At 37.4% G+C, this 25791-nt stretch overlaps 1 protein-coding gene across 9 annotated transcripts in view; it reads left to right on the forward strand.

The window, feature by feature from the left end:
- The window catches only part of LOC126050852 (core histone macro-H2A.1), a 47508-nt gene that overhangs the window by 12714 nt on the left and 9003 nt on the right, over positions 1 to 25791 (forward strand). The window contains exons 3-7 of one of the 9 annotated variants that reach the window (XR_007509670.1): positions 9536 to 9642; positions 11157 to 11354; positions 13940 to 14050; positions 20465 to 20564; positions 22038 to 22128. Coding sequence is in view for 6 of the 9 variants with exons in the window: in XM_049829277.1 (XP_049685234.1) it covers positions 698 to 761; positions 9536 to 9642; positions 11157 to 11354; positions 13940 to 14050; positions 20465 to 20564 (580 nt within the window). In the remaining 3 variants the exon portion in view is untranslated. Of the gene's footprint in view, positions 1 to 619; positions 762 to 9535; positions 9643 to 11156; positions 11355 to 13939; positions 14051 to 20464; positions 20565 to 22037; positions 22129 to 25460; positions 25563 to 25791 lie in introns of all 9 variants that reach the window. The other 8 variants (XR_007509668.1, XR_007509669.1, XM_049829277.1 and 5 more) reach the window with 8 other exon arrangements.

Here is a 25791-nt window from a genome sequence, read left to right on the forward strand (position 1 = left end):
ACAGAAAAAACCCTAGGTCAATCAAGAGGGTGTCCACAGACTTCATTTGGGGCATTACAGCCACTCAGGTGAAGTTGTATGGTTTGTATTTGTCAGAACTGGTCCAGCCGTACAGGTAATCAGGTATGTTCCCTTCAGATGCATAGCTTGCACAAGTTACAATATAGTCCATACTTTCTTATTGACTGAAAAAGATACTCCTTTGCCCTTAAAAAATAGAAATAAATTTCTTGAGCATATTTAAAAGCAGCAAGAACCAGGCCTGCAAGTGATTTCTGTTCCCCCTGCCCCCCATCGTCTTCTCTACACTGTAAATAATTTTCAATTGCCAAAATGTCATAGCAAATGAGGAGAAGTAGTTTATAAAACAGCAGGAGAACAGGAATACAGAAGAAATGAAACTTTGATTTACATTTGTTCTGTACATACTGAAGTAAGGTAGGAGAAAATGTTAAATGTCTGTTTTCTCCATTAGAATTTTTTCACAACTGGATTTTTATTGCCCATTGTGTACTGTTGATTGTGTAGTTTGTTAAAATGTAAAATAAGCACCTTTTGAATCCCATGGTTAGAATTGCATCTGAGGCATTCTGGTGCTTACCTGAGTTTTTGTTTTCAGGCTTTCTGATGTCACCCCTTAATGGAGGTTCATGTGCTGGAGCTCAGTTCGTTGCATTTTCATCTTGATTAATTTTCGATGTGGAAAACTTTCTTAAGCCAGCTGCTGATTGGCTGCAAAATGAAAGTCCTTCCTGAATGCAGTAAGTTTAACTGCTCACTTCAGATGCTCACTTTCCGATGTGCAAGCTGATCAACTTGAACTGCTGTTCACCTCTTGTGTTCTGCTTGCTGCTGACAATTTTTACAGGGTCACAGAGTAAAACAATGATTTGCCCTGTTTGTCAAAGCAGATGTACTACTGAACTTCTGCTTGGAAGCAGAGGGGAGCTCAGAGGTCCACAGTAAAAAAGCATTAGGTTAAAAGCAGATTCAAGTTCCAGGCATTCTGAGACTACCATAAATAATGGTCCTTAGAGAGTAATGAAATTTAAGAAGAGAATTAATTGACAGTATCTTTTTGATACTGTTGAAACGTGCATTCACTACCAAGATACATTTCTTCTATTTAAACGGGCAGCTTTAGAAACACTAATCCCTATTATGGTGTTGTGCCACAAACTGTGTCCCAAAAGAGGTTTAAAATAAATTAGGGGTTTGTGCCTTAACTTGAGCAAGCATGAAACTACCTCTTCAGATCCAGTGTGTTTTTAATATGGATTAATACTGGACCTAAAATACAGCAGGGTTGTTTATGGCAATAGCCTCACAAGCAGAGACCTTTCAAAAATATCAGCATAGCAAAGCTCCTTTGTAACATGCCTCTTTTACATAAGACTTGTGTCATGCTCTTAAGAGAAGTGAGATTGTCATAATTCAAAGTTGCTGTACTTGTAAGTGCCTCTTTAGATAGAAAACTTTGCATCGTTGCCAGTTGAATGACCAACTTTCTGAACTTACAAATGTATGAATCAGTCTGCTTGAAATGTACAGAAATGAAGAGTTTTCTTTTCACTGACAAGCCGTTCCTTGGCTCCAGGCCTGTAAACACTTGATGTATGTGCCTATCTTATCTTGTAGTCCCGTAAACTTCAGCGGATCTCCGAGTCACAAAAGCTAAGTCGATACAAAATTACTTAACCGATTAGGGTCCTAATGTATTCTCCAAGCTACACAGATCAGATTGGATGAAAAACAATAAAAGCCAAAGCATTTTCTCATAATAAAAGCCCTAACAGTGCATACTGATATGTAAATATAGACACTTATCTCCAAGGGGTAAATATGCATCAGAATTTGCGTTGTGATGTGTGTCATATTGCGATAATGTACAAAATGCTGGGCTGGGTTGTTTTTTTACATCATGGTCACTGAATTATTTTCTCCCTTTAAAATGTTAAATTTTAGTTATATTTTAATATCCTTAGAACTAGAATTAAATACTTTTTATTCTAGTAACTGTCACTACATCTATTTATTTGGCTAAGTTGCAACAAAGTAATGACTACTACTTATAAATTGCCCTTTGTTTTGAAGAATGGAGTTTAAGTGAAGAGTAAAAAAAAAAAGTGGCTGATTTTGCTACACATTTTTTTCCTACCCTTTGTCTTGTATCTCTTGTTAAGAAGAACAAAAGAATCTATAAAGCTTAAGTCTTTTCTTCTTTGGCCCTTTGTTCCTGGGACTGACAGTTGTAGCACAAATAGCTAGAAAGCAGGAAGACATCCTACCTTTCTAGAGTAGCATGCAGTATTTAGCAAGCAGTTTCTTTCCTCGGATTTTCTCAAACTTGTTCTTGCGTCAAGTATTGTAAGCATGACTTTTTTCCCCTTTTCTTTTTTCCCTGAGGATTAGTTAAGAATGCCTGAGTTCAGATCATGCTATGTGTTTGGTCTTCAGCCTTTTTCCACAGTACATTTATCCCTGAATTTCTTTTAGGGATGAAATTGTATGTGGATTCTTACGTGCAGTCAGATGAGATTCTCCATCCCCAATATCAACTCCATTGGGGAAAAATAAATTTAGGGGGTATACAGTGAAATACAGTATTTTTAAAACAAACAGGAGGTACTTTTCCTCCAAACGGCAAAAATGTCTGTGGTGTAGTGAGCCTTGTTACCATAAGATGTTACGGATACCAAAAATGGATACCAAACCATTCTGAATTGTTCCAGAAAACAGTTAGACACATCCATAGAAACAAAATCCATTGGGGCACTAAACACAAAGATGGCATTTCTAAGTTGGGAAACCACTCAGCTGCACATGGTTGAAATTGGAGGGAATGTTCTGGAAAAATAGCATTTTAAGTTTGCCTGTTCTTTTAAAGCTCTTGAGCATCTGTTCTTGGTCACTAGCTAGGGACAGGATGTCAGGCTAGATGTACTTTTTACTCCAGTGAATACGTTGCTCTAGTCCATACATTCACCTACCACAGAACACCCAAAGTGATAGATTTTTTTTTTTAAACATGCTTTGTTCTCAAGACGTAGATTTTTCCAGAAAAAGGTGTTGAACATGCTATATAGTCATTCCTATACTGCTTCTGTAAAGTAATGGGGAAAAAGATTTGTGAATATTTTCTTCTAAATAATAACAGTTGTATTTGTCTACAGGTACTTGTATTGATTATGGCTTCCATTGCTATCTCGGTACAAAAAGACTTGATGTGGTGGAAAGGCTTTGAGACAACAGCAATTTAATGAGTCATATTTTCAGTAATAAACACTGAATCCCACTTCACTGTCAGAGGCAGTATCTAACAAAACCATTATCACCATCTGCCAGATCACGTTGAAATGAGTACACTATAAAAATGAGACCACAGCCTATATGGATTACATCAGCTTTGGTCATTGTTTAGTAAAGCCTTTGACACTGACTTGTATATCTTGCTCTTCTTTGTAGGGGCATGGGTATGCACACCCTTGATACACGTATCCATTTCCTCTTTCAAGCCCAGGGTTTGGGGTCACTTCTGTAAAATCCCAAATTACAATATGAAGCCCTCTCCTCTTTTTCTTTTGTTAATAATGTTATTTATGTTCACTGGCATCTGCCCCTTGACTTCTTTAATGTTTGGAAATGCAAGTTCCTAACATGTGCCTGCAAAGGTGAAAGACTAAGCTAGGACCAGGTCTTAAGACATGAGTAGTCTCCTGTACTCTCTAACAGCCAGACCAAAGCATACATGCTGCACTTGATCAAGTAACGTCTGGCAGCAGTTATATTAATCATGTTTGAGTACATTTCTAAAACATACATAAACTGTTAGGAGTAATAGCAAAGCGTAAATTGCTAGGTAGAGGAAGCTCCATTCAAAAAGAAAAAAGATTAATTTGAGTTAGATCAGGATTCTTGAAGTCAGTGGAGAAGAAATAGGCTATGTCTTTTTATATTAGTACTTGGGGTGTGACTGTTGTAAAGAACAACACTTGATGAAATTTACTTTCAGGTTTCCCTGAAAAGTGAACTCTCATACCTTTTACAGATCAGTAGTAAAACAAAAAACTTTAAAAATTAGGAAGTTAAATAACATTGGATGTCTTAAAAAAAAAAAAAAAAAAAAAAAAAGGATGGTATTAAAGCGTAGAAAAGAGGTGTGAGTCAGATCAGAAGGCTCTAAGTGGAAGTGGCTTTTGTGGCCTGAACTTGAGTTTTATGTAAACAGCGGTCTGTCATCTGCCTCACAGAAATGCAAAACTTACAATAACTTGGCAAAGTTAACAGTTTCTCCTTTAAGGGGCCTAGTTTTGATACAGCTCAGACACTAAAGACTGAAGGGTTTGGGGTTTTTTATCGCATCCTAAGAGAATGATTGCCCTGTTGAGAGTTGAGGTTTCATCAAGGCTTGTTCAAAGCAGTAAAATTTCTTGAATCGATTTTCACTGCATCAAATTTCCATGACTTTGAACCAGGGCTAAGAACTGTTTTATTGGAATGCATGAGAGGGAAAGTGTTAAATGATTCTGCCTTCACTCTTGCAACTGCAGATTCCAGGGGGACTGGGTGGAATACACAGAGAGAAGAATGCAGGAAACTCTTAACAGTCTTGGTTGATTGGGGTTGATTGGGTTAAAACCTTCCGGAATCATGTAAAATGATTCTGAAGTCAATAAAATGCTGATGGAAGGATGATTAATTTAAAATACAATAAACAGACTCCTTGTCATGTAGTTGGCTTTGTAGCAAATACATATTTTCTCAGTGGAATTGTATCAACATTCATTTTTCTTTGATTCTGGATATTGGTTTCAATTTTCTTTTGAGGAGAGGCTTCAAAATTTTTAGAAACCCCTGACTTGTTCCTGTTGGAACTTGCGTGTTCAGAAATTGGCCTTGTGTCAACACATCACCTGTTAGTTGTTAAGAGTTTAATTTTCAAAGCTATGATTTCATCTCCCAGAAGAGAAGGTGGACAAAGGGATTCAATGCAACAGCAGTGTTTTAGCTTGAGATGTAAACCAAAAAACATTTTGGGGATGAACTCAGACCAGATTGAGTTGAGTATTTACATTTAGAAAGTATTATGGCCTGGAATGCATGATAAGCTAAAGGCCTTGTCATTTAGGCTTTAAAGGAGTTTTATTTAGTAATGACCAGTAATATTTTGTTTGAAAATTAGGGTAAGTGAACAAGAGCATTCTCCAGGATTGGGAGAAGAATGCATTTGCTTTTGTTTCCATGCAGGTCTGCAGTTGCTACTGGGCCTGCTTTGTTTAGGTCTAATAGTAATTTGTTTCATTTTAACCTCGTGTTAAGTTCTTGCTCCAATATTTGCAAGTGTCGTGAACTACCAAAGCAACAGTATTCAAGGCAGAGCAGTACCACTATGAAACAGGGAAATGCAAATAATGAAATTGAGAACTTAGTAGGGTATCCAGTAGATGACCAGAGATCAGAGTCTCTGCAAGTAAAGGATGAGGAACTTGCTCTGAAAACTTGCTTCAGGATGAGGTTTCTGTTGAGACTTCTAACACTTTTTAGTTGTGTTTGAATAGGAAATGCCTTGAGAACAGCTTTTCCTGTGGTCTTATCTCAGGCTTAAGTACAAAGATATACAACCTGTTTTCTTTTCTCCTTTAAAAATATTTAACTGAACTTTAAAAAACCTCAGCAGAAGAAAAGCAGTTTTGGTTCAAGTGCTGAGAACAGGCTTATACCAGTTTTCACTAACCGTATCCATTTGCCTAGTTCTAAATGTTGCAAAGGATTTTTTCAATTGATATAAATAAGAACTACCTTTAAGTTAAATTTTAAGAGAAAATTTCTTCACTTTTAGGACTTTCTTTTCCCACTTTAACCTTCTACTTTAATGATGACTGAAAAGAACAAAAATATTAATCATAACTGCCTTTTAAATCAAATCGATGTGTTCATGTCATAGATTTCTAAGGCATCCATCCCTTTTCTTTCTACATAACATGTCCATACATGAATATATCACATGCTGACATGGCATTCCTACTTAATTTTTGTCTTTCCTAGTTATATACTTCTCACAGCATTTTTGCTGGATTGTTTTGTATCTGCAGTTAAAACAATACATGTTAGTTTGCTTTTTTTTGTTTGTAATTATTCAAAAGCACGAGAAAAAGCCACTTGTGCAAATATAAAGGGCGTCTCTTCATATTACCCTAAGATTTCAGTATGTGGTAATTGAAGAATTATACCTTCAAAAGCTGATAATACTGAATAACTTGTATATTTTCCTTGTTTAAAAAAAAAAAAAAGAAAGATATTTTGTTGTTCATTACTTTTGTAAAGTGTGCCTTTTGCCTGAGTGGTGGTGGTGTAATTATTCTCCAGGGGGGAAATGCCCTGAGTAAATACATGAAAGGAATGGAATAGACATTATGCAACTTACATCCTTTTTGTAAGGCCTCATTTTTGTAAAATGTTCTTGTTTTGGTCTTCTGGCTGGATAAATACAAGCTGAGTGAATCCTCATGTCATGGAAGCTCTTAGCACTTTCTTTTCCCTCAACACTTAGAAGCAAAGCTTTCTCTCTTGACCTTGTTCAGTTGCAGGAGTTGATTTTTGAATGTCTATTTTTTTCCCCACTTTTGGAAGATTAATGAAACGGAGCTCTTCAATGACTCCAACCTTTGAACCTGATAGATTGGCACTTCCAAAGATGGGTCTGACCTAAGAATTCAAATCCAATCTCAATTTTAAATACCTTTTCCCACCTACTACTCTTTCCAGCTCCACACCTAAATCCAGAGTGATTATTCTGGAAATTTGAGTCAGCTCCCTTACAGAGAACGCTAGATTTTCATCTTATTTAAAACATGGATGAAACGCCATTTAAATCTTTAGAATTAATGCAGCATAAAACAGATGTGAAAGTAAAGCTGTCTGCAAGCGAAATCCAGGCAAGTAGTCAGGATCCCGTCCAGATCCCATCCGGATCCAGAAAGTCTTCATTTCTAGCATTTCTAAGTGCTCTGATCTGTTGGGTTTGGATTAGGTTGGTCTCTGTCAGTACTAAATCAAAAAATTGTTGCCTATATTGGCTTCAGCTGGAATACCTCCTAATCTTCTGTTTTTAAATAGGGGAGAGTCCCTCCCCCTTTAACCAGACTTGTGTGCATAGCTGTGTTTTGCTGTTCTCCGTGCTGTGGGTCTCTCTGCATGCACGAGCAATGCTTGGTTATTACTGGAGAGCTGAGGAGAAGGCCAGAAGAAAAATTCCACCCTCCGTGCCCTCCTCCTCCTCTCTCCCTCTCCCTAAGCTCCTCTTTTGTGGTCCTCAACGCCAGTGCAAAGCGTTCTGTTCCTGAAAAGGAAGTGGGGTACCTCAACTTCCCTAAAGGACCATTAGAAAACTGTAATTTCAAAATGAGTTTCCTGTCCAAGGAAGAGGGCTTAGCACTTACAAGAACAGTTCTCCACTGTACAAGGCAGACATTTTAGTTTTATGAGGAACAAATAAAACATTCCTCTGTGCTTTACAGGCATAACACTTTCTTAGACTCTTTAGTTACAAAATGACCTGTCTGCATAGTTATGCTGATCAGTTGCAGAGAATAACACGGCCCGACTGTTTAGCAGTGCCTGATGCAGTAAAGAAGCGGAGGTGGGGGAAGCAGAGGCAAACTGAAAAGTAGTCTGCTGTTTGCAGCAAATCCTTCCCATGCTTTTCAGCCGGTAATAAAGTCTGCGATACAAACAAAACAATTCCTGATCTAGAGGGGTGGAGATGCTGGCATTATTACAGTGACACAGAATCTTATTGAGGTCAGTGGGGATGCACGGGGTGTAACCGAGAGCGCAGCTTGTCCAGTGGAAGGTGATACAGGTCTTCTGTCACAACAGGCGGCTGTATGCAGTGCTGAATGCAAGCTAAACCTCACATGTCTGAGCTGTGGCTTTTGAGAAGTATGTGAAAAGGATTATGCCAGCTTAATTGAGTTCTTTGGAGGTGTGGAAAGCATAGTCAGGTTGACCTTACCTTGCTAATCCTTCTTTAAAAATAAATTAAAGTGATTGTTGTCAGCATGAAATGTTGTTAGTTTTGGGGGCTTAGACTTAATATTCCATCTCCCCCTATAATAAAGTTAATTGTGCACTTTGAAGAACACAGAAGTAGTGAAAGCCTACCAAAATTCTCGATGAAGTTTAACTGCAGAACATCCAGAAGCAGCTGTAAGTTTTCCAGTAGGTGTCATAACTAGCTTATTACAGGACTTAGGATGAAAAATAATTGGAGAATCATGTTGAATTCAGTCTAATGAAAAGCCATAGTCTGTGCTATACAGTATTACTTAAGATTTACTGTGTCTTATGGTAAAGGCATGTGGTTGTGTGGGCTTTGATTTTAGTCTTTTTCATTTCCAGATTAATGTTTTAATTCGGTTCTATTTGCCTCTGAAGCAAGCTTATGGGAGAGCTTTCATGGTACAGTCGGTTGTTAAATGTGAAATCAATTTCATACCCTATACTAATGTTAAATTTTAATATATTAGTGTGTAATAAGTGTAAAAAAGTCGTTTTCATTTTCTTTTTTCTCCAAACGTTAACAGGTTTGCAAAAGAAAATATACCAAAAGCAATAGTGAAACACAGTCTCTGCAGAGGGAGATGAAAGGTTATGTATAATGGAGACAGCAGTAGCACATAACTGCAAAGTCAGATAAACACATTATGTCATTTTTTTAATTGTTCTTGTAATTAATTGCATTCTTTGCCTAGGGCTTGTTGAGTTGAAGTCAGATAAGTTAGCAGGTAACGCTCTAGCCTTTCGCTTCATAGATCCTTGCAGGGGAGCAAGTTGATCTTTCCTAATTCCAATAAAAGCCATTATATGCACAGCTGTTAAATGTATTTTGTCAGGACTGGAAATTTCATCTAAGGAGATAATTTGCTAGGAGCAAATAAACATGATTCATCAATTACATTTTCTGGACAGAAACCTCATCTTGGACAGAGAAAAAAAATCATTAAGTCAGCGTAGCAGCAGAGTTTGTATTTTTAGTGTCCTAACTTGAATGTGTGCTTACATGCTTCCATAATGTTAAAAATGAGAAACTGAGAATAGCATCTTTTCCTGTAATAAAAAAGAAGCAGCAATGCAAGCCAGAACTCACATTTATGACAGCTTTGAGGAAAAAAAAACCTATAGCATTTGTACATCTAGTACTCTGTCACCTGATAGGAGAGGGATCCTAGGAGATGAACACACAGTAGCCTTGAGAAGAACGCTGAAAAAATCAGGAATGTAGGGGAACTGCTTTAAAAGGACAAAGAAGTAAATATAGTTTAGACCACAGGACTTCAAGTGTGCATTCACCCTTCAGTGATTAGACATATAAAAAGAAAGTTATCATTTTAGAGTTAGATATCTATTGAGGGTATTCTACAGCAGTTAGGAATAACATGATATAATCAGATATCTTTTTGCATGGATGCTAACGAACACATTGATTTTTCTTAATGATCACAATGTAATTAAGAGGGGCTTACTTTTTCCCCAGCGGAAATTCTTGAATTGGCTGGAAATGCAGCAAGGGACAACAAGAAGGGTCGAGTCACTCCTAGACACATCCTGTTGGCTGTAGCAAATGATGAAGAATTAAATCAGGTAAGAAAAAAAATCCTCCATGTGAGGGTCAGGATTTCCTTTAGAGCTTTTTAAATTGTCTTTCCATATAGCTGAATTGTAACTCAAGACCTCTGCTTATTGAGTAGCCCACCAGGAAACAGCTCATTCACTCACTAGCACACTGCCTGTGTAACTAACTACAGCATTCAGCTTAATTATGTATTTTAGAACTCTTAAAATGTGTAAAAATGCAATGGAGATGTAACATGACATTTGCTGGGACTATTACAACCACTTCCATTAGAGTGGGACATTGTCATAAACTCTACAGAGACATGGAGAAAATCTTGTAGATGTTTTTGTTTGTTTTTGTTTCCCCCCTTACGCAGCTTAGGACTCGGTGGGACCTATTCTGTTCCCATTGAAGTCTGTCATTGTGACCACAGAATTAAGAGCTTTGGAACTCTTGCAAGTCTGTGTCCTTTGCAGGTTTCAAGATGCCTTTAACTTAGCCAAAAAAAATTTGGGCATTATTATTACAGTTTGTGGTGTCAGCCAGAGACACAGGCTAGGATTAATGTACGTTTGTGTGAGGTGCTGTAAAAACACATCTGAAAAGGTACTTTTTCCAAACCTATGTATCATGATGGGGCAGGAAAAAAAAAAAAATATCCCCAAACCAATCTGCTTCTGGCTTTGTCTGAAATTTGGTAATACTTTCCATTCATCATCCCTTTGTAAGCTTGGAGCCTCACTGAGTTGTGGTTGGGGAGCAGTAAACACCAATCAGAAGGTGGGAGTACCTGAGGGACTTTGATGTTACTCTTTGTATCCTCCCGAATAGTGAGTTAGTCCCAGCTAGATGTATAAAAAAATGGGTTAAAGTGGTTTTAAATACATAACATGATATATTTCACCTCTGCTTTTAAAGGCTTGAATAAACTGCACAGTTTTGAATATTGATCTGCTTTTCTTCAACTACATAAAGATTTTTTTGAAGAAAGACTTGCAGGTATAGAGATTTGTATACATGTTACCCTCCATTTGAAGTGTCTTTTTCTAGGAAAAAAAATTCTGGTTTAAAAATGCACTTTCAAGAAAATTCAGCAATTGGGACATATATTGGGTTCTCCACAGCGTGGTACCCATTGCAGTCCCATACCATGGACTTTGGGGTCCCATCTCTCTCACGCAAGCTGCCCTGCAAAGCCCTCATGTCTGTGGCTGGGGCAGTCCTGTTTTCTAGTAGCTGGGTAACAGTTCTCATTGCGTGGCTTCACAGAAAAAGATCTTGTGTGGGCCCAAGAGATACTGACAGTAACAAGCGTATGTGCAAGAAGAATACATATTCCCTTTATAGTTAAAATCTAGTACACGATCAGCTTCATTTCATACGTTTCATGTTTCTCTTCTTCAAGGATAATGTATTGAGAAACGTACAAGAACCAGTTAGAACTCAAGGCAATGTACAAAGTTTGCTGTAAATTCCAGTTTGTATTTATTGGTGATTAAATGCTGGAATTTGTCATCTACAACTTTTTTTTTTTTATTAGCTATTGAAAGGGGTCACCATAGCCAGTGGCGGAGTGTTACCCAATATTCATCCAGAGCTGTTGGCAAAGAAGAGGGGATCAAAAGGAAAACTGGAAGCCATCATTACTCCACCTCCAGCAAAGAAGGCAAAGTCTCCATCACAGAAAAAAACTGTATCGAAGAAAACAGGCGGCAAGAAAGGGGCAAGGAAATCCAAGGTAGAGTAATCTGTTTATTTAAAACCCAAACAAGCTTGCTAGTAGTAGCTGTAGGGAGCATCATGTAGGGTAGATTTTCTGTTCCGTGTTTTGTTAACAATAGGGATTTCAGTAGCAGTGTAAGCAAATGCTGAAGGAGGAGTGCTGCCCTCTCCCTAGTGCAGCTGGAAGTCTAAAAACCCTCAGAAGTGGCATAGGTCTGCAGGACAGGCAGGCAAGCTGTAAATACTCTGTTCTTTGTATGAAACAGTCGTTAGGTTGGCGCAGGCTGGAGGCACCAAGAGGCAGAAGAAGAGAGTGTATTGGAGGCTGTACTAGTCATGCCTTACTGGTAGCATGACTGGGTCCAGCATCACTGGAGCAGACAAGGTCTTACGTAGCAACTCTAGGGGTAGCTTTGCTGTGACTGTGCAGGTGCCTGCATTGGGCTAGGCGGAGTAAACTTGCTTGGACTTTGTTCAAGTATTGATATGTGTCTGTAAGAAACAGGGAATCTGGGTGTTTTTTTCAAAAGTCACACAAAAGCAGCATTTTGCAATTTTAAATTTTGAAGAAAAACAATAGCCTAAGTCACTTGCATTGTAATAATGTCCTCAGCTGTTAGCATGTCAGAGTCCTGTTTTCAAGTGTTGTATTTTTCTGTTGTTTGTTGTACTTTTTAATGCGTTTTACTTTGTTCCAGCTTAGTGTAAGATTCCTCTTGTTTAGTTGATTTGATGAAATCCAAGGAGCATGAAAGATCATACCTAGATCAGGTAGCTGAGTCTCTTGCAGCATCAGAGGAACTGTATTGTGGCTACACAGAATTTCTTTGGCTGAGCTAAAGACCCACAAATGTTCTTCTCTGTTATTAGTATGTTATAGATGAGACTCTTCCATGTTTAGACTTGTTGGGTGTTTTTAATTCCTAGTAATTAATTAAACTCATTCAAAATGAAGTGTGGAGGTGAGGGGAAGAATAGGAGAAGCAAAACGTGATTTTTCTTATGCTAGGAAACTAAGAATAACATCTTTTTTTAAGCTAAGGAGAACATTCCTTAATTCCTTTTTTTTAGTTTCAGTTTGTAGAAGTAAGAAATCTTTCTAATGTGTGTTTGTGTAACCAAAGATTTAGATTTTTTTTTTTTTTCAAAACTACTGTCAAGCAATAGGTTATGAAAGTAGGAAGAAAAGTAGGAATTTCACATGAAATGGACAATGCATGTAAAAAGTTGCCTTCTGGGTCAAACAAAGCTTCTGTATTCATCCTGTATGTCTCTCTTGTTTACTTGGTCACTCTTCTGGTTGTTTTACCACTTTGTTTTTCAAACTGTTGGAATTTAGTTTTCTCTCAGAACACCTAGTAGCTGACACTGAAGTGCAGTGCTTCTAATAACCATGCACTAATAATTTCCCTAAATCTGGAGGTTTTTTCTCTACTTGATTACAAAAGCAGGAAGTCTGTTGTGGGGTTCTGTTTTTCTTCCACACAATAAACTGTATTGTCTGCTTACTATATTGGTTTTTGGCTAACAGTAAACTCCTGGGGATTTGAAATAGGACCCATGAAAATCTAATTTTCAAAACATTTGTGTAAAGTAAAGCATGGTTACAGCTTCTAGAAGCACCAATATACCCTTGCATCAAAGTCATTTTAGTTGCTCAGCCACAGATGTAGTTTATATACTATGGAAAAGGACAGTAGAAGACCAGTGGCTTGCTTATTATTCAGATGTGCTTTTTAGCTTCAGCAGATATTGCTGAGGCACCAAATATTTACATGAAATAATAAGTAGTAATTTTATTGAAAATATGAAATTATTTTTGGCACCAATTGAGTTTATAGCCACAGTAGTCAATTCACTGTCTTCATGAAACATCCTTTTCAAAATGTTCCTAATTCTTATTTTTATTCAGTAAATCAATTCATTCCTGAAACCTATAATTTTACTGCAGTAATACAGTTAAAAAAAGGAATGGCGGTTGAGGGGAACTCCTTCCTCTACATTTTTACTGGAGATAAAGGAAGGTGATGATGTTAAACAAGACAGAGAAAATTGTTCAGCCCATTTCCTACTACTAGGCAGGTAGAAAGTAGATGTATTCTTCTGACACTGGCTCTAAGGACAGCCAGATTTCGAAACAGTATTTCTAAAAATAACTTTGTGAAATCTGGGAGCATCTCCCTCCACAGAGAGATAAAATCTGCACTCTGAGAAGTCAGTTTTTACCTTAGAATGAATGTCTGCCCACACATATAAATACATACATTATCTTTTTCCACACAAGTCATTAGAACACTTTTAAAAGTTTGGGGCTGTTTATGTGTTTTCCTGCAATATTTAAGACAACTGTCATCTGAATTGTGCGCTGTTGTAGGCAAGAAAAGGCTTACGTAGATCTGCAGACGTTAAGGTCATTTTTCCTATTGATTCCTTCAGCTGTAATCAGCCACTTTAGTTAGACTAAAGAATAAAATCCAAGCGCCAGTGTTTTTACTGGCATTTTATTGCCTGGTAAGCATTTATGGCATGTCATATATCTTAGTGTTATTAAACGTTTTTTCTCTCAGTCCTGAGTTAACTAATTAACTATATTTTCGGAAGAAGAAGCAGGGAGAAGTGAGCAAATCAGCCAGTGCTGACAGTACAACAGAGGGAACTCCTGCAGATGGTTTCACAGTCCTGTCCACCAAAAGTCTGTTTCTTGGCCAGAAGGTATGCTCCTGCATTTTTATAAATGAGTATCTATTTTCAGTGCTGCTTAGGGAATACCCCCTCCCACCGCTCCCCTTTCCCCAAAACATCTAGGTACAATGGACATTTCCCCACTGAGCACTTGAGGAGGTGTATGATACTAGTTTTTGAACAAAGAAATTCTCTGAAACAACTTTTAGAACATTTTAAAAATACAGAAATGAGTCTTCATATGGCTACATAATTAAATACTCAAATAGAAGGAAAGCCTGTGTGCTTGTAATCTGTCTCACCTTATTCATAAACAGCATAATTGTTACAGCTAAGCTTCTGCCAAAGATGAGATTATTCTAAGAATAAAATGTCTTTTCCAATGGGCAGCCCACTTCATTGCTGATGTAAATGATTTACAGGTTTTTATCAAAACCTATTTTAGATGTTTGTTCATAATAGTGGTTTTATGTTTTGTTCTGCTTTGTTATTTGCAAAAGTTAATGCTGTGTAATAATGAATGATGCTTTTATGAAAAGCTAGAAGTCAACGATCCTTTTTTCCCTGTGAATGTGCTTTGGGACATGGGGTGGTTTAATACAAATACATATCTGCTTAAAGAGAGGATCCATTTAAAGAGAAAATTCATTAAATTAATTTGGTCTTTTATCTTGAAACCTGCCTTTAGTTCATGATACAAAATTTTGTTAAGTAAAACTGCATCTTTCTTCTATCATTCAGTAATCAGATCATTGTGTTGTAAGTCATAAAAGATGAGCCATTGTCCATTGTGGAATGTATCTCCTCTGACTCATTTTTATTTCATACTGAGGTTGTTCTCCATTTATCCTTCCACAGTTTGTTTGCAAAGTTTAACATGCATGAGAGTAATGTTATTTTTTGCAAGACTTCTGATTTTCCACATTTAATTCTACAGCTAGAGCTAGATTGCTGGTTTGGTAGGGTTTTTTTTGTTATTTGACTACTTCTAGGGGGGTGGTTTTGAACATATTTTTAAAAACATTTTGATGACTAAATTGGAACCCAGAATTTATAAACTACATTACTGTTTCAAGAAAGCAAGTAACGTCAGACTTTTGGGCCTGATTTTGAACTCTTTTAGTCACCACAGGAAACCTGTAATAAGACTTAGCGTTATGTTCCAGAAAGACTGACCCAGAAAATCAATGGGGCTTTGCTGTTGGCTCAGTGGAGGAGAATCATGAACTCCAGGACTGCTTTAAGCTGTGGTGAGCAAAGCCAGTGTCTGTTGTAGAGCTTTCCAGTGAGTACCTTGTACTGGGAAGTGGACTTTCTGGCTTTCTCATTCACTTGGAGTGCAGCCCCCTGAAAAAATTACTGGTATGACATGTCCATCCCCATACCGGTTCGTTGTCAGTTAGTTCTGCACATAAGAGGGGCCAGGTGTTAGCCTTTATTTGTAACACAGTACACATAATGAAAAGAAAAATGAAAACCCGTTTGTCTCCTGTGACGGAACACTCCAAATGAAATGGATTATTTTCTGAGGGGTAGAGAACGCATAGGCACTGTTGAGATGTCTCTAGCACAGACTATATTTTGCTTTTGATTCCCTGTGAGAAATTCTTCCCAGGCAGCAAGTGGTTAGTGTAAAAATCAAAGAAAAGTAGGCTATGCCTAACAAATATAGGAATTTTCTGTATCCTATTATGTGTGAGTTAAAAATGAAATTCTTATCTTGTTTGAGATGATAAATAATGTGTTAATGTCTTTGTTCTGATTTTACCCCCAAAATAGCACATTTAGGCCAACCTAAATTCTTTTAAGACTGAAAATGCGGAAAGCTTAAAATGCAAAAAAAACTTTGCACTGTAGTGATCAAAGAGATTTTTATTTAGCATAAAAACAACAAAAAAAATTATGTTGGTTTATTCCTAGAAATATTTTCAGACTATTCCCCAAAAAATATTTTCAAAATGTGCATTTTCAAAATTATCAAAATAATTTTGATTTTCTTATGATAAAAAAGGTAAAGGTAAAACTTTAAATTATGGAATCGGTGGCAGCTGAATGCTTCCTCTCTCCTAAACTTGAGGTGTATTTTGCATGGGCCAGGAGGCTCCTGGGTGTGACAGGATGTCTGCTGCTATATGCAGGTTTAGCAGACTGCGATCTCATAGATGGTGGTGGTTGTTAATTATTTGAGTGACACATGGCAGTCTTAAATAATTGCTATTTATTCTGGAAATTTACAAATTAAATGTAAAAATTATCTATAAAAACTAGTGACTTTGAATCAGTTAAATGCTTCTGGTTCACCATTTCTACATGCAATTGCTGTTTAAAAAGATGATATTGATTTTTAAAATATTTAAGTTTTAAGTCTGATGCTTAACATAAAAAAATAGGTTTTGTTATAGTCGTCTTAAATTAGTGCCACATGGTATTCATAAATACAGGAAACTAACAATAGTGATTCTGGACAGTACTGTTGCAGTTCGATTACTTAGACTTGTGCATGTTGCTTTTTTCAACGCGTGCGAGTGCAGAAGGTGTTTGCCTTTTTGGAGGAGGACCTTTATCGTATTGAGCATAGCCTCACCCTCCTTATACAGCATTTTGAGGGAAGGAAAAATCTGCTAGTCTCTTGGGTAGGGAGTGTGTTTACATGGTTCAGCTGGAGGCCTGGAAACCATGACTCCTGGCTCCTGGTTTTGGCTGATTCAGAGATACTGTAAATCACCTCTTCTTTCTCTGTTGCCTTCCCCATTTGCGAAATGGAGATACAATTACACTCTTCGCATGGATGGTAGGAAGTCTAAATACGTTAAAGCATTTTGAGCTTTTCCATTTGAAAAGCAAAAATATTTATATTAATCACAGTTACTTGATTTTTCTTGAATTTGTACATATGGCTTTTCAGTATACTTTCATGTTCTGTGTGTTCTTAATAAACTACAGTGCAAACACAGAAACCTGAAACTGAAGAACCCAAACAAACAATTGTTATCTTTCAAACCTCTTGTGACATCCTTGAACACCTTTGCAGCATGTCTCTTTGGTCTGCAAAACCACTATCTGCTAGATCAGGAAATAATTTACTAGATGCAGAGAAGGAAGAAAATAATCCTGTTCTTAGTGTCGCATCATTCATAAGTGTTTAACGGGGAGAATCTTTTTCTTGGCTCTGTGTTTACAGAAGGGAAAGGGAAGGGGTTTATTTGCAAGAGCAGCTCTTCATCCTTCTAATACCCCCAGATTTAATTACTGAAAACACAAATGAGAATGTTGCAAACCTGGGTATTGTTTAGTTTTTTAAAAGTACTGTTATTGCATTAAATCTTCAGGTAACTGCTGACATTCAGCTAGAAATTCTTAGAGGTCAGGAAATGGCAAAGAACCCTTCAGTTATACCTGTAGAAATGTATTAGTGCTACACTAATTAAGTATTAAAATCTAGTTAATAGGTAAATGATTGCACATCCTACGAGTGACATCCCAATGGAAATGTGGTATTCTGCACATTAAGTAGTTTGTTTTTCTTGAGACAATTACGGAGTAGAGGCAGACTTGTAAGACCTCAAGCCTAAGCTGTAGGGTTTGGACTTTCAGAGAGACCTCAGCTTGTTGTCTGCAACAGGCATCTTCAGTTTTCTGTTTGAAACTCATACCAGAAAAAGTTCCAAGGCTTTAAAGGTAATTTTGTCTGAAATAAGAAATGCAAGTCTTGGTTCAGAAAATACTCATGGATGTGCTAAGTGCCGTCTGCATTTTATCTAACTAACATTTAATTTAAATGTTACCTAAAGTTGTGTCCATTCTTTGTTGCACATATGTATGCAAGTTGTGCCTATTTATTTTTTTTTTAAAGTTGGCCCTTTAGGGGATCACTTCTTCTATCTAATACATGCTTCATGCTATTGCGTAGCAAAATTGAGCAATTGCTCATTGGAAGATTTAATTCTATGGTGAAACTTCTGATTTTTTTTTTTTTAATTGTTTTTGGCAATCAGATAGCTAAGAGTGCATTGAACAGTAAATGCAAAATTTAGCAAAATAATACTTAGCTGCCAACACATGCTATCAGTGATGGGCAGCTTTTTAAACATTTTGTTGTTGCTGTTAAATTGAAACATGAATTACCAGCTGGTTGCTATGTAAATTCCACATATGAGTAGGCACAGAAATAGATTAAAAGTCTGAAACCAAAATGGTCTGCAGCCAATAGATCTGGGGCAAAAACTTGTAGAACACAGAATTAGGGACCAAAGAGAGTCACCTATAAAATGAACATTATATGCTTAGGAACATACTAAGATCTCCACAAAACAGTCTTTTGGTGTGTGCATGTGTTTTGTTGTTGTTTTTTTATTTCAAAATTCATAAAGTTTCTTTTAACATTTTGGTTTGATTTGATTTGACTTTTTTTTTTAAACAGCAGTTGCTTGTAGTCAAACTCAAGACTCAAACTCAAGTATGAATAACTCGCCACGTGTGAAGTATTAAAGGATTCTAAGCTATTTGGAAAGCAAGCTTTCTTAGATTTTATTACAAATTCCCGGACAGACCTGTACTTAAAACAGGGCTGAATTACACTCATTTTTAGCCAAAATCACCCTATTTTGAGGGAACATAGTTTACTCAAGCAACATATGCAAATTACACAAAATTGCAGGCTTTTAAAAAGAGAAAGAAGGTCAATTCATATAATCACATGAATAAAATGGAAATAATTTTTTCATAAAACTTAAATATATGGATGTTGGCCTCTGTAAATGACCCATTCACTTGTATTGGTTACATGAAATGGGCTCATATTCCCTACTAGTAAACTGACATACACAAGGAGGAGATTTGAAGAGTTAAGTTTACAGAATGTGGATTACAGACCAAGAGACAAAATTCAGTTATTGTTGAGATTAATTGCTGTGCCTGAATGTATATCTTATGCTTCATAGGCTGAACCCAGTGGGCTTTGGATTAGAAGGAAAGCCTCGCTTAACTGCAGCTAGCTTCAGAACTTGCATAAATGAATGAGAACTTTCTCTTTCATAGTTGCTTTCCATATTGCCTAATCAGCTACTGAAACCATCATTTGAAATGCGTGTTGTAGATATAAACATAATTTATGATGTAGATATGGGGAAATACACTATGAAAGAGTGTGGAAAATTTTTTGCACTTTAAAGTATTTTAAGTTTTGGCTGTAGTAAACCTGGTGTGTGTGAAATCAGACTTCCCAACACTGGCTACGAAGCAGTGTCACAAACCCCTGGTTATAAACTTCTTCACATACCTGTCAGTGTACTGCAGTTTTGACTTTTGCCAAGTTTGGCATTTGCATCAAATTGCCTCAAATTACAGAGTTGTTTCTGTGGTGTGGGTCACGTACTCGGATGAGATACCCAAACTGTCAGTAGTAAGCAAAATGCTATCACTTTACACCTCTAAGCACTTCCAAAAAAACATCCTTACTAGTATGACATGGCAGGATCAGCTTGTTACCATTGCTGGTCTGATTTTTTTCCCATTGACTTCTTATTTTATATAATAGTTTGTAACTCCTGCTCAAAATGTGTTGCTAGAACTTGAAATCTGCACTTCCTTGTATTTCGTTAATTCTTTTTATTCTTTTAAGAGCACGTCGTGCGGATGTGAGGTTAATCTCTAGGTATCTGTGCTGACTTCCTCAGTTTACTGTGTGCCCATGAGAAATCCTTCTGATTCTGTAACAATTAAAACAGAAATTGAGAGGCATGCTTGGAATACATGGGTGTTAATGAGAGGAGTTAATGCTCATTGGTGGGTGGGGTTAAAAATCTCTATTTTCATAAATAACAAAAGGAAGTAAAGCAAATAAAATAAAAACTAGAAGCAATAAGCACGTAATAGTGCCTGCTTACAGTATGTGACCAGCCATTCACAAAGGCTGCAGAACTGTGCAAATAAAAACTGAAGTGCCTGCAATACAGACTACGGTGACCGCTAAGAAGGAAAGGAAAAGAAACACGTCCTCTCGTTAGGATGGAGGAATCGCTGGAGACAAGTGTGTGCTTTCACAAAGATAGGCTCATGTTTGCTAGCTTGAAGAAGGAGGAGCAGCATCTTTTATCCAGTTAATTGATGCTTAAGAAACTATTAGAGTGTCCTTCATCTATACTTTGAGGAGAAACAAATAGCCTCTTATAATGTCAAAATAAGAATCCCAAATAGTGGTGAGCATAAAGCCAAAACAGAGCTTGTTAGTAGGTACATCCATGTCCTCCCAGTGTGAACAGTGTTTGAGTCTTGTGTTTGAAATTTTTTTTTTGATAATAACCCTCCTTTATGACCTGCCTTTTATTTTGCATATTTGTTTGCAGTGATGCTATCTCCATCTGTGTTGCAAAGCTCACTTTTCTGCAGCTTCTCTGTGATTTCCCAGCTGTCCTGTTATTTCCCACCTCATGCTTTTCTTTTCAGCTGAACCTTATTCACAGTGAAATCAGTAATTTAGCCGGCTTCGAGGTGGAGGCCATTATCAATCCTACCAATGCTGACATTGACCTTAAAGATGACCTAGGTAAATGGGGCATGGGTTGACACAACTAACGGTCACATGGAAATTATGGAACCCAGAATTTACTCTCTAGGGCTTAATACTTTTAATAAGAGCAGAAATTGAAATCTTGCAGGTTCTGTTTTGTTGAAGAACTATATTCAAAAGACTTTCACCAAATCTGAATACTTGCAGCTATTGCTAGTCTTCAAGTTGATTGCAGTTAAAACAAATCATTTAAATTCTTTTCCATAATGATCATATGTGACTGTTAGCTATTTTGGGGGGTTTCTTATTTGGATACTTTGAGGACTAAAATACTTTTTTGTCAGGTTGTTTTCAAAATAAGCAGTTTCTCCATTCTAACTGCAATCTTGGGTGTTTTTCTGATACTCAGAGTAGGCATAAAATTTTTAAAGAGGAATGATTAAATAATTAACTATCCCCCAATCTTTCTTACCTTGATTTCATGTTTAATTCAGTCAAATAATTTGTTTCGATTATGCTTCAAGTACTCCCTGTCACTTTCACATTCAGCTGAAAACAAATACTGATAGTATACCAACAATGAACTTGTAGATACTATCATAGATGGTGTATCGCTTTTAAAGCTTCTATCTTGTTCCAGATTGGAAAAAAAAATATTAAAAAATTCTTCTTCAGCAGAAGCAAAACAATTAACTTTCATGCATTATGTACTGCATTCCCTTATGATTTGATTACACCTGCTACTGTCTTTTTTTTAAACTTCCTTAATGGATACAACCCATAATTCTTCTACTACTGCATTTCCTATGGGAATGTACACAAGTAATTTAACAACAAAAATAGTTAAGAAGCCTAATTTTTAAATCAGCCTTTCTCAGAAATATATTCTTACAAGTGTCTCAGCCATTCCAACACATAAGTAGAAAATATGCCTTACTTTTAAAATAGAAGATCATTCATTTATGTTTTTTAAAGCAAATTCGCTACAACCCTGTCTGCAATACATGGTTTCCTCCATATGAAGGAGACTGTCATTTTTAGAAACAAAATGATGAATCACCATACATATGAAGTTTAGTGCATGTCAGCTTATTGATGCTGACAAAATGGAGAAACTAGTTATTTTGTTTGGCTTGATGATCCTGAATTTCTTTTTTTAAACAGATTCCATATTTTAGTGTCATGCTCTGTGGGGAACTGGTTGTTCTAGGTTTCTGCAAAGTGAAATGGGGTATTAGATGATTTTAAAATTTTGGAAATGATCTCATGTGATTGCTCTGACCTGTCATTTTAACATTTATTTGATCATGTCATACTCAATATTCCTCCTCCTGTTCCCTACACCCCTTTCTCTACACACACCTGCACACACAACTCAGCATACTCCTTTGGCGCAAGGTTTGGAGATGTAAAGGTAGGAAAATATGGACGTTGGTACATGTGTAAATGTAGAGCCTGTGCTGGGTCTCTGTCCAACGTGGTTGATATACATCTGTTTACCTGTTGTAGTTGCAAGTTGTACAGGCTGACATTGCCACGATCGACAGTGATGCTGTCGTTCACCCGACAAACTCTGACTTCTACACCGGTGGTGAAGTAGGTAATGGAAAGTTCAGTGCTGCGGAGTTTGTATGTGTGTGCATGGTCAATCAGCAGCCACAAGCTTGTTGTAGCTATGCAGATTTGCATTCATTTCTCGCTTCCAGCAGTCCTGACCGATAATAAAAAGAAATGAATAATTGCAAACTCAGTAGGCGTTTTTGATTTTTATCACCAAATCAGACTTTCAGAAGTAACAATAGAATGCACCGCCAAAATTTGAAGTGCAGGAACAGTACGTTCAATGCAGGCATGTGACCAAGGAAAATGAATTACCGCATTGTTTGTTTGACATGTGAAATGCCTGTTCTGAATATGGTTTGAGTCTTGATCTTTAGATTTCTAACGAGTTCCAGTACACCCTCTCCATGCCAAGTTTCAGATGTTCACATCTGACATGCTGGATCTAGCCCATCTGTATTTTCTGAACTCTTAAGATTGGTTAGTTTTTTCGTATTTTACCTTACGGACCTATTACCTTTGTAGCCCTGCTCAACGGTCCTCACGTCCAAAAGCACACGGCTAGTGACGCTACCTATGTTTTTCAGGCGGTCGGTCATCTAAGCTACACCGATGAGGGAAAGCATGATAGAAAACATGACAGACTTCTTAATTCTGTATCTTAAGTGTCACCTGAGTAACTCTTACCTTAGTAATACCCCTCTCTGCGTACAGTACTTTGAAGGATTTTGTAAAAGGGTAGCAGTACTTTAACTGAACTGCCTTGGTAATTTGAGAAGGCAAATCAGAACCTGGGCTGAACACAGAAGTTGCTGGTAAGGGTGATGACCCACCACGCTTAAAAAAAGTCACCTGATCCCAGCCTCTGTTCTACATCTCGTCTTAACCTCATCATCGCTATGCACGTGGTCTTCCTCCACACCTGAGGCCCTGTTTCGGTCCTGGCTTGGAGGGACACGCGTCCTGCTGCAGAGCTGGCATGTCCTACACCACCTGCTTTTTCTGAAGGGGCTACTTTCCGAGTAACGTGCAGACAAGTGTAGCTCTGTGTAGCCTGTTGGGCAGGAACAGCTGTGACTTGGCTGGCTAAACGTTATGCAGAGACATTAAAATAAAAGTGTCATAATACCCTGTATCTGAAGAACATGCTTCTAAAGTCTGTCAGACCCATTTAGCTAATGTGCTTGTCTCCTACCCTTTGACAAAGAAATGCTTTGCTACCCTACAAAGAAAATTGTCTCTTGAAGCTGTACTGCTCATTCCTTAGAGTAGGTTCCTGTTGCCTCTGACTGCTGTAAGAAAGAATAGAAGTGCACAAATGCTTAGCTTCCAATGATTAACTTTTACCCATCTAAATTTATTTTTTTTTTTTTTAATTTTTGTTGTTTTTCTCCCTAACAATTTAAATGTACTGGGGGCTTATCCTGAGAATTTTAGAGCCTAAATTTCTGCTAACGCTGTTTTCAACACTGATACCAATGCCTGCTTGGAAAGCATGAGATAATGATCTTATTCTCATGGGAGTGACACATATTTATGCCTGTGAGCAAATAAGCTGCTAACCTTGAAGCTGTGAAGCAAGACTTCCATCAAGAAACTTGCTAATGTAGTGGAAAATGGTTAAATACAGTATGTCCTTTCCCAGATAAAGCTAATTTACAACATAGTTCTGAAATACATTTTCAATATAAACCCTCACTATTAATCAGAAGAACATAATTGAGGAGTAAATGCAGAAAACCTCACTGATTCATACCAAATACTACTTTTGCTCTTCTTTGTACCAATCTGCAAGAGGAGAGCTCAGTGAAATAAACTGACAGGGTTGTTCATTGCTTTTAATTATAAATTAATTCCCAGTAGAAGGGAAAAAGCTGATCCTTCTGGATTGAATTAAACCAAACTAGGCTAAATTCCATTAAATGTACAACAGCTTTGCAATGGCAAAGAAATGACCTACTTAATAGATCTTTTCTGTTCCTAGGTTCTGCATGAGGCTTAATTATGTTTCCCCTTGAAATGAGAAATTAAGGATTATGAATGTCGTGGGGTTTAGGATTGATCTGAGTTCATGGACTCAGGGGGAGTATAACTGGAATATATACAAATATAAATAGGAATGATATGGAAATACATATAACAAGAGCATAACTAGAATGGAAGACTGTTTCTTTCCCTCCCCATCCCTTCTTTGTCAGAGTGATTTTATAAGACCCTGGTGTCAGCCATGTCTGCTGGGCTGGTTCAGCAAAGGGCACTGCGTATCGTGCCGTCTGGCATATCGCTGCCTTTGAAGGGCAGCACATTTCCAAGCACATAAGTTCTGGTGTGGATCTCCTTTCCTAGCACACTCCCCTAAGACACCTTGCTGCTACGAATAAAGCCATTGCTGTCTTTTCGAAGAGATTTCTAAGGTGGTGCCTTCCACTCAGTCGCACAGCGATGGGTGACTTTGAGTTTCAGAAAATTCTTAGTGAGGAGTTTGAATAAACTTAGACCGAAGTATTTCTAGAAGAAAGCTTAAAGGAGCACAAAGAGCAAATTACACTCTGACCTACGCAGTCTGACCTTGCGGTCCAGCTTTTGGCAAATACCCATTGTGAATTGGTTATGAAAAAAGCAAAAGAGAAGGCATACATTTTTTAATTGTCCTCAGCTTTTGTACCCCAAAAGCAATGAACTGTCAATAGGAAAATAGAGGCAGCGTCACAGAGTCAGTTTTTGAATGAACAAACAAATGCATTGTTTTCAACCTCAGTCTTCATTTTGGAAGAAATTTAGCAATGGTGTCAAAACAAAAGCATCTTGCAGTCCTCTTAGTTTTTGGAGCTATAACCCTATTTAGTAAACTGAATCTTGGAGGAGGGGCTCTGCTTCCTTGAGCATATAGTATGTGCACTTCCATCAGAAAATGCGTTTTTTCTTTCTTCATCAGTGAAAGTAAGGGGTTTCACCAAATAAATGTCTAGATCTTTAGAGATCCTAGTTCTGAATTTTTGGAAATCAGTTTTCAAAGTAATATCTCAAATCAGAGCCTTTGTGATATCACTGCTTTTTACTTATCTACCTTTATAATTAATACGCACAGTGCAAAATTATGTGGGATGCTTATGTAGTTAGGAAAATGCTTTCTTGGGCTGTTTTATTTTATGTTAATATTTAAAACTAGAGCTGCAAAATAAGATCTAAACCATTTAGTGATGGACTGCCTTTGTAAACAGCATACCTTTTGGTTGCTCTGAAACACTGCACAGCTCTTCTCCTCCCAGAACGACTTTGTCCAGCTCCTTAGCTGTAGTTAGAGAAGTTCATTGGAGGAATATGTTCCTTAGAGATTCTCCTTATTTCTGAGGCTCTTCCTCTTGGTTAAAGGTGGCTCAACAAGCTGGGCAGTTACCAAGTAAAGCAGCCCGCTGCACTCACGAGACTGTTTCATTCCTGGTGCCACCTGTTGGGGTCAGGGACCAAGATCAGGTGAGTTTCAAATTCTTATTGTGGCAAATGGCTCTTTAAAACAATTTGTAAGAGAGAGGGGAAATGAATCTTAGGGGAAGGAATTATGAACCTTCAACTACTCTTGAGCTAGCACGTTCTTCTGGAACATTTCACACTAACAGATGCTCGTGATAAGGAAGGAGGTAGGGATGTCATGTCAGATGTTTTGACATTAAAATTGGAGAATGTTAGCAAGGGATACCGATGT

This window comes from Accipiter gentilis, chromosome 26 (assembly GCF_929443795.1).
Source record: "Accipiter gentilis chromosome 26, bAccGen1.1, whole genome shotgun sequence".
Classification (NCBI taxonomy): Eukaryota; Metazoa; Chordata; class Aves; order Accipitriformes; family Accipitridae; genus Astur; species Astur gentilis.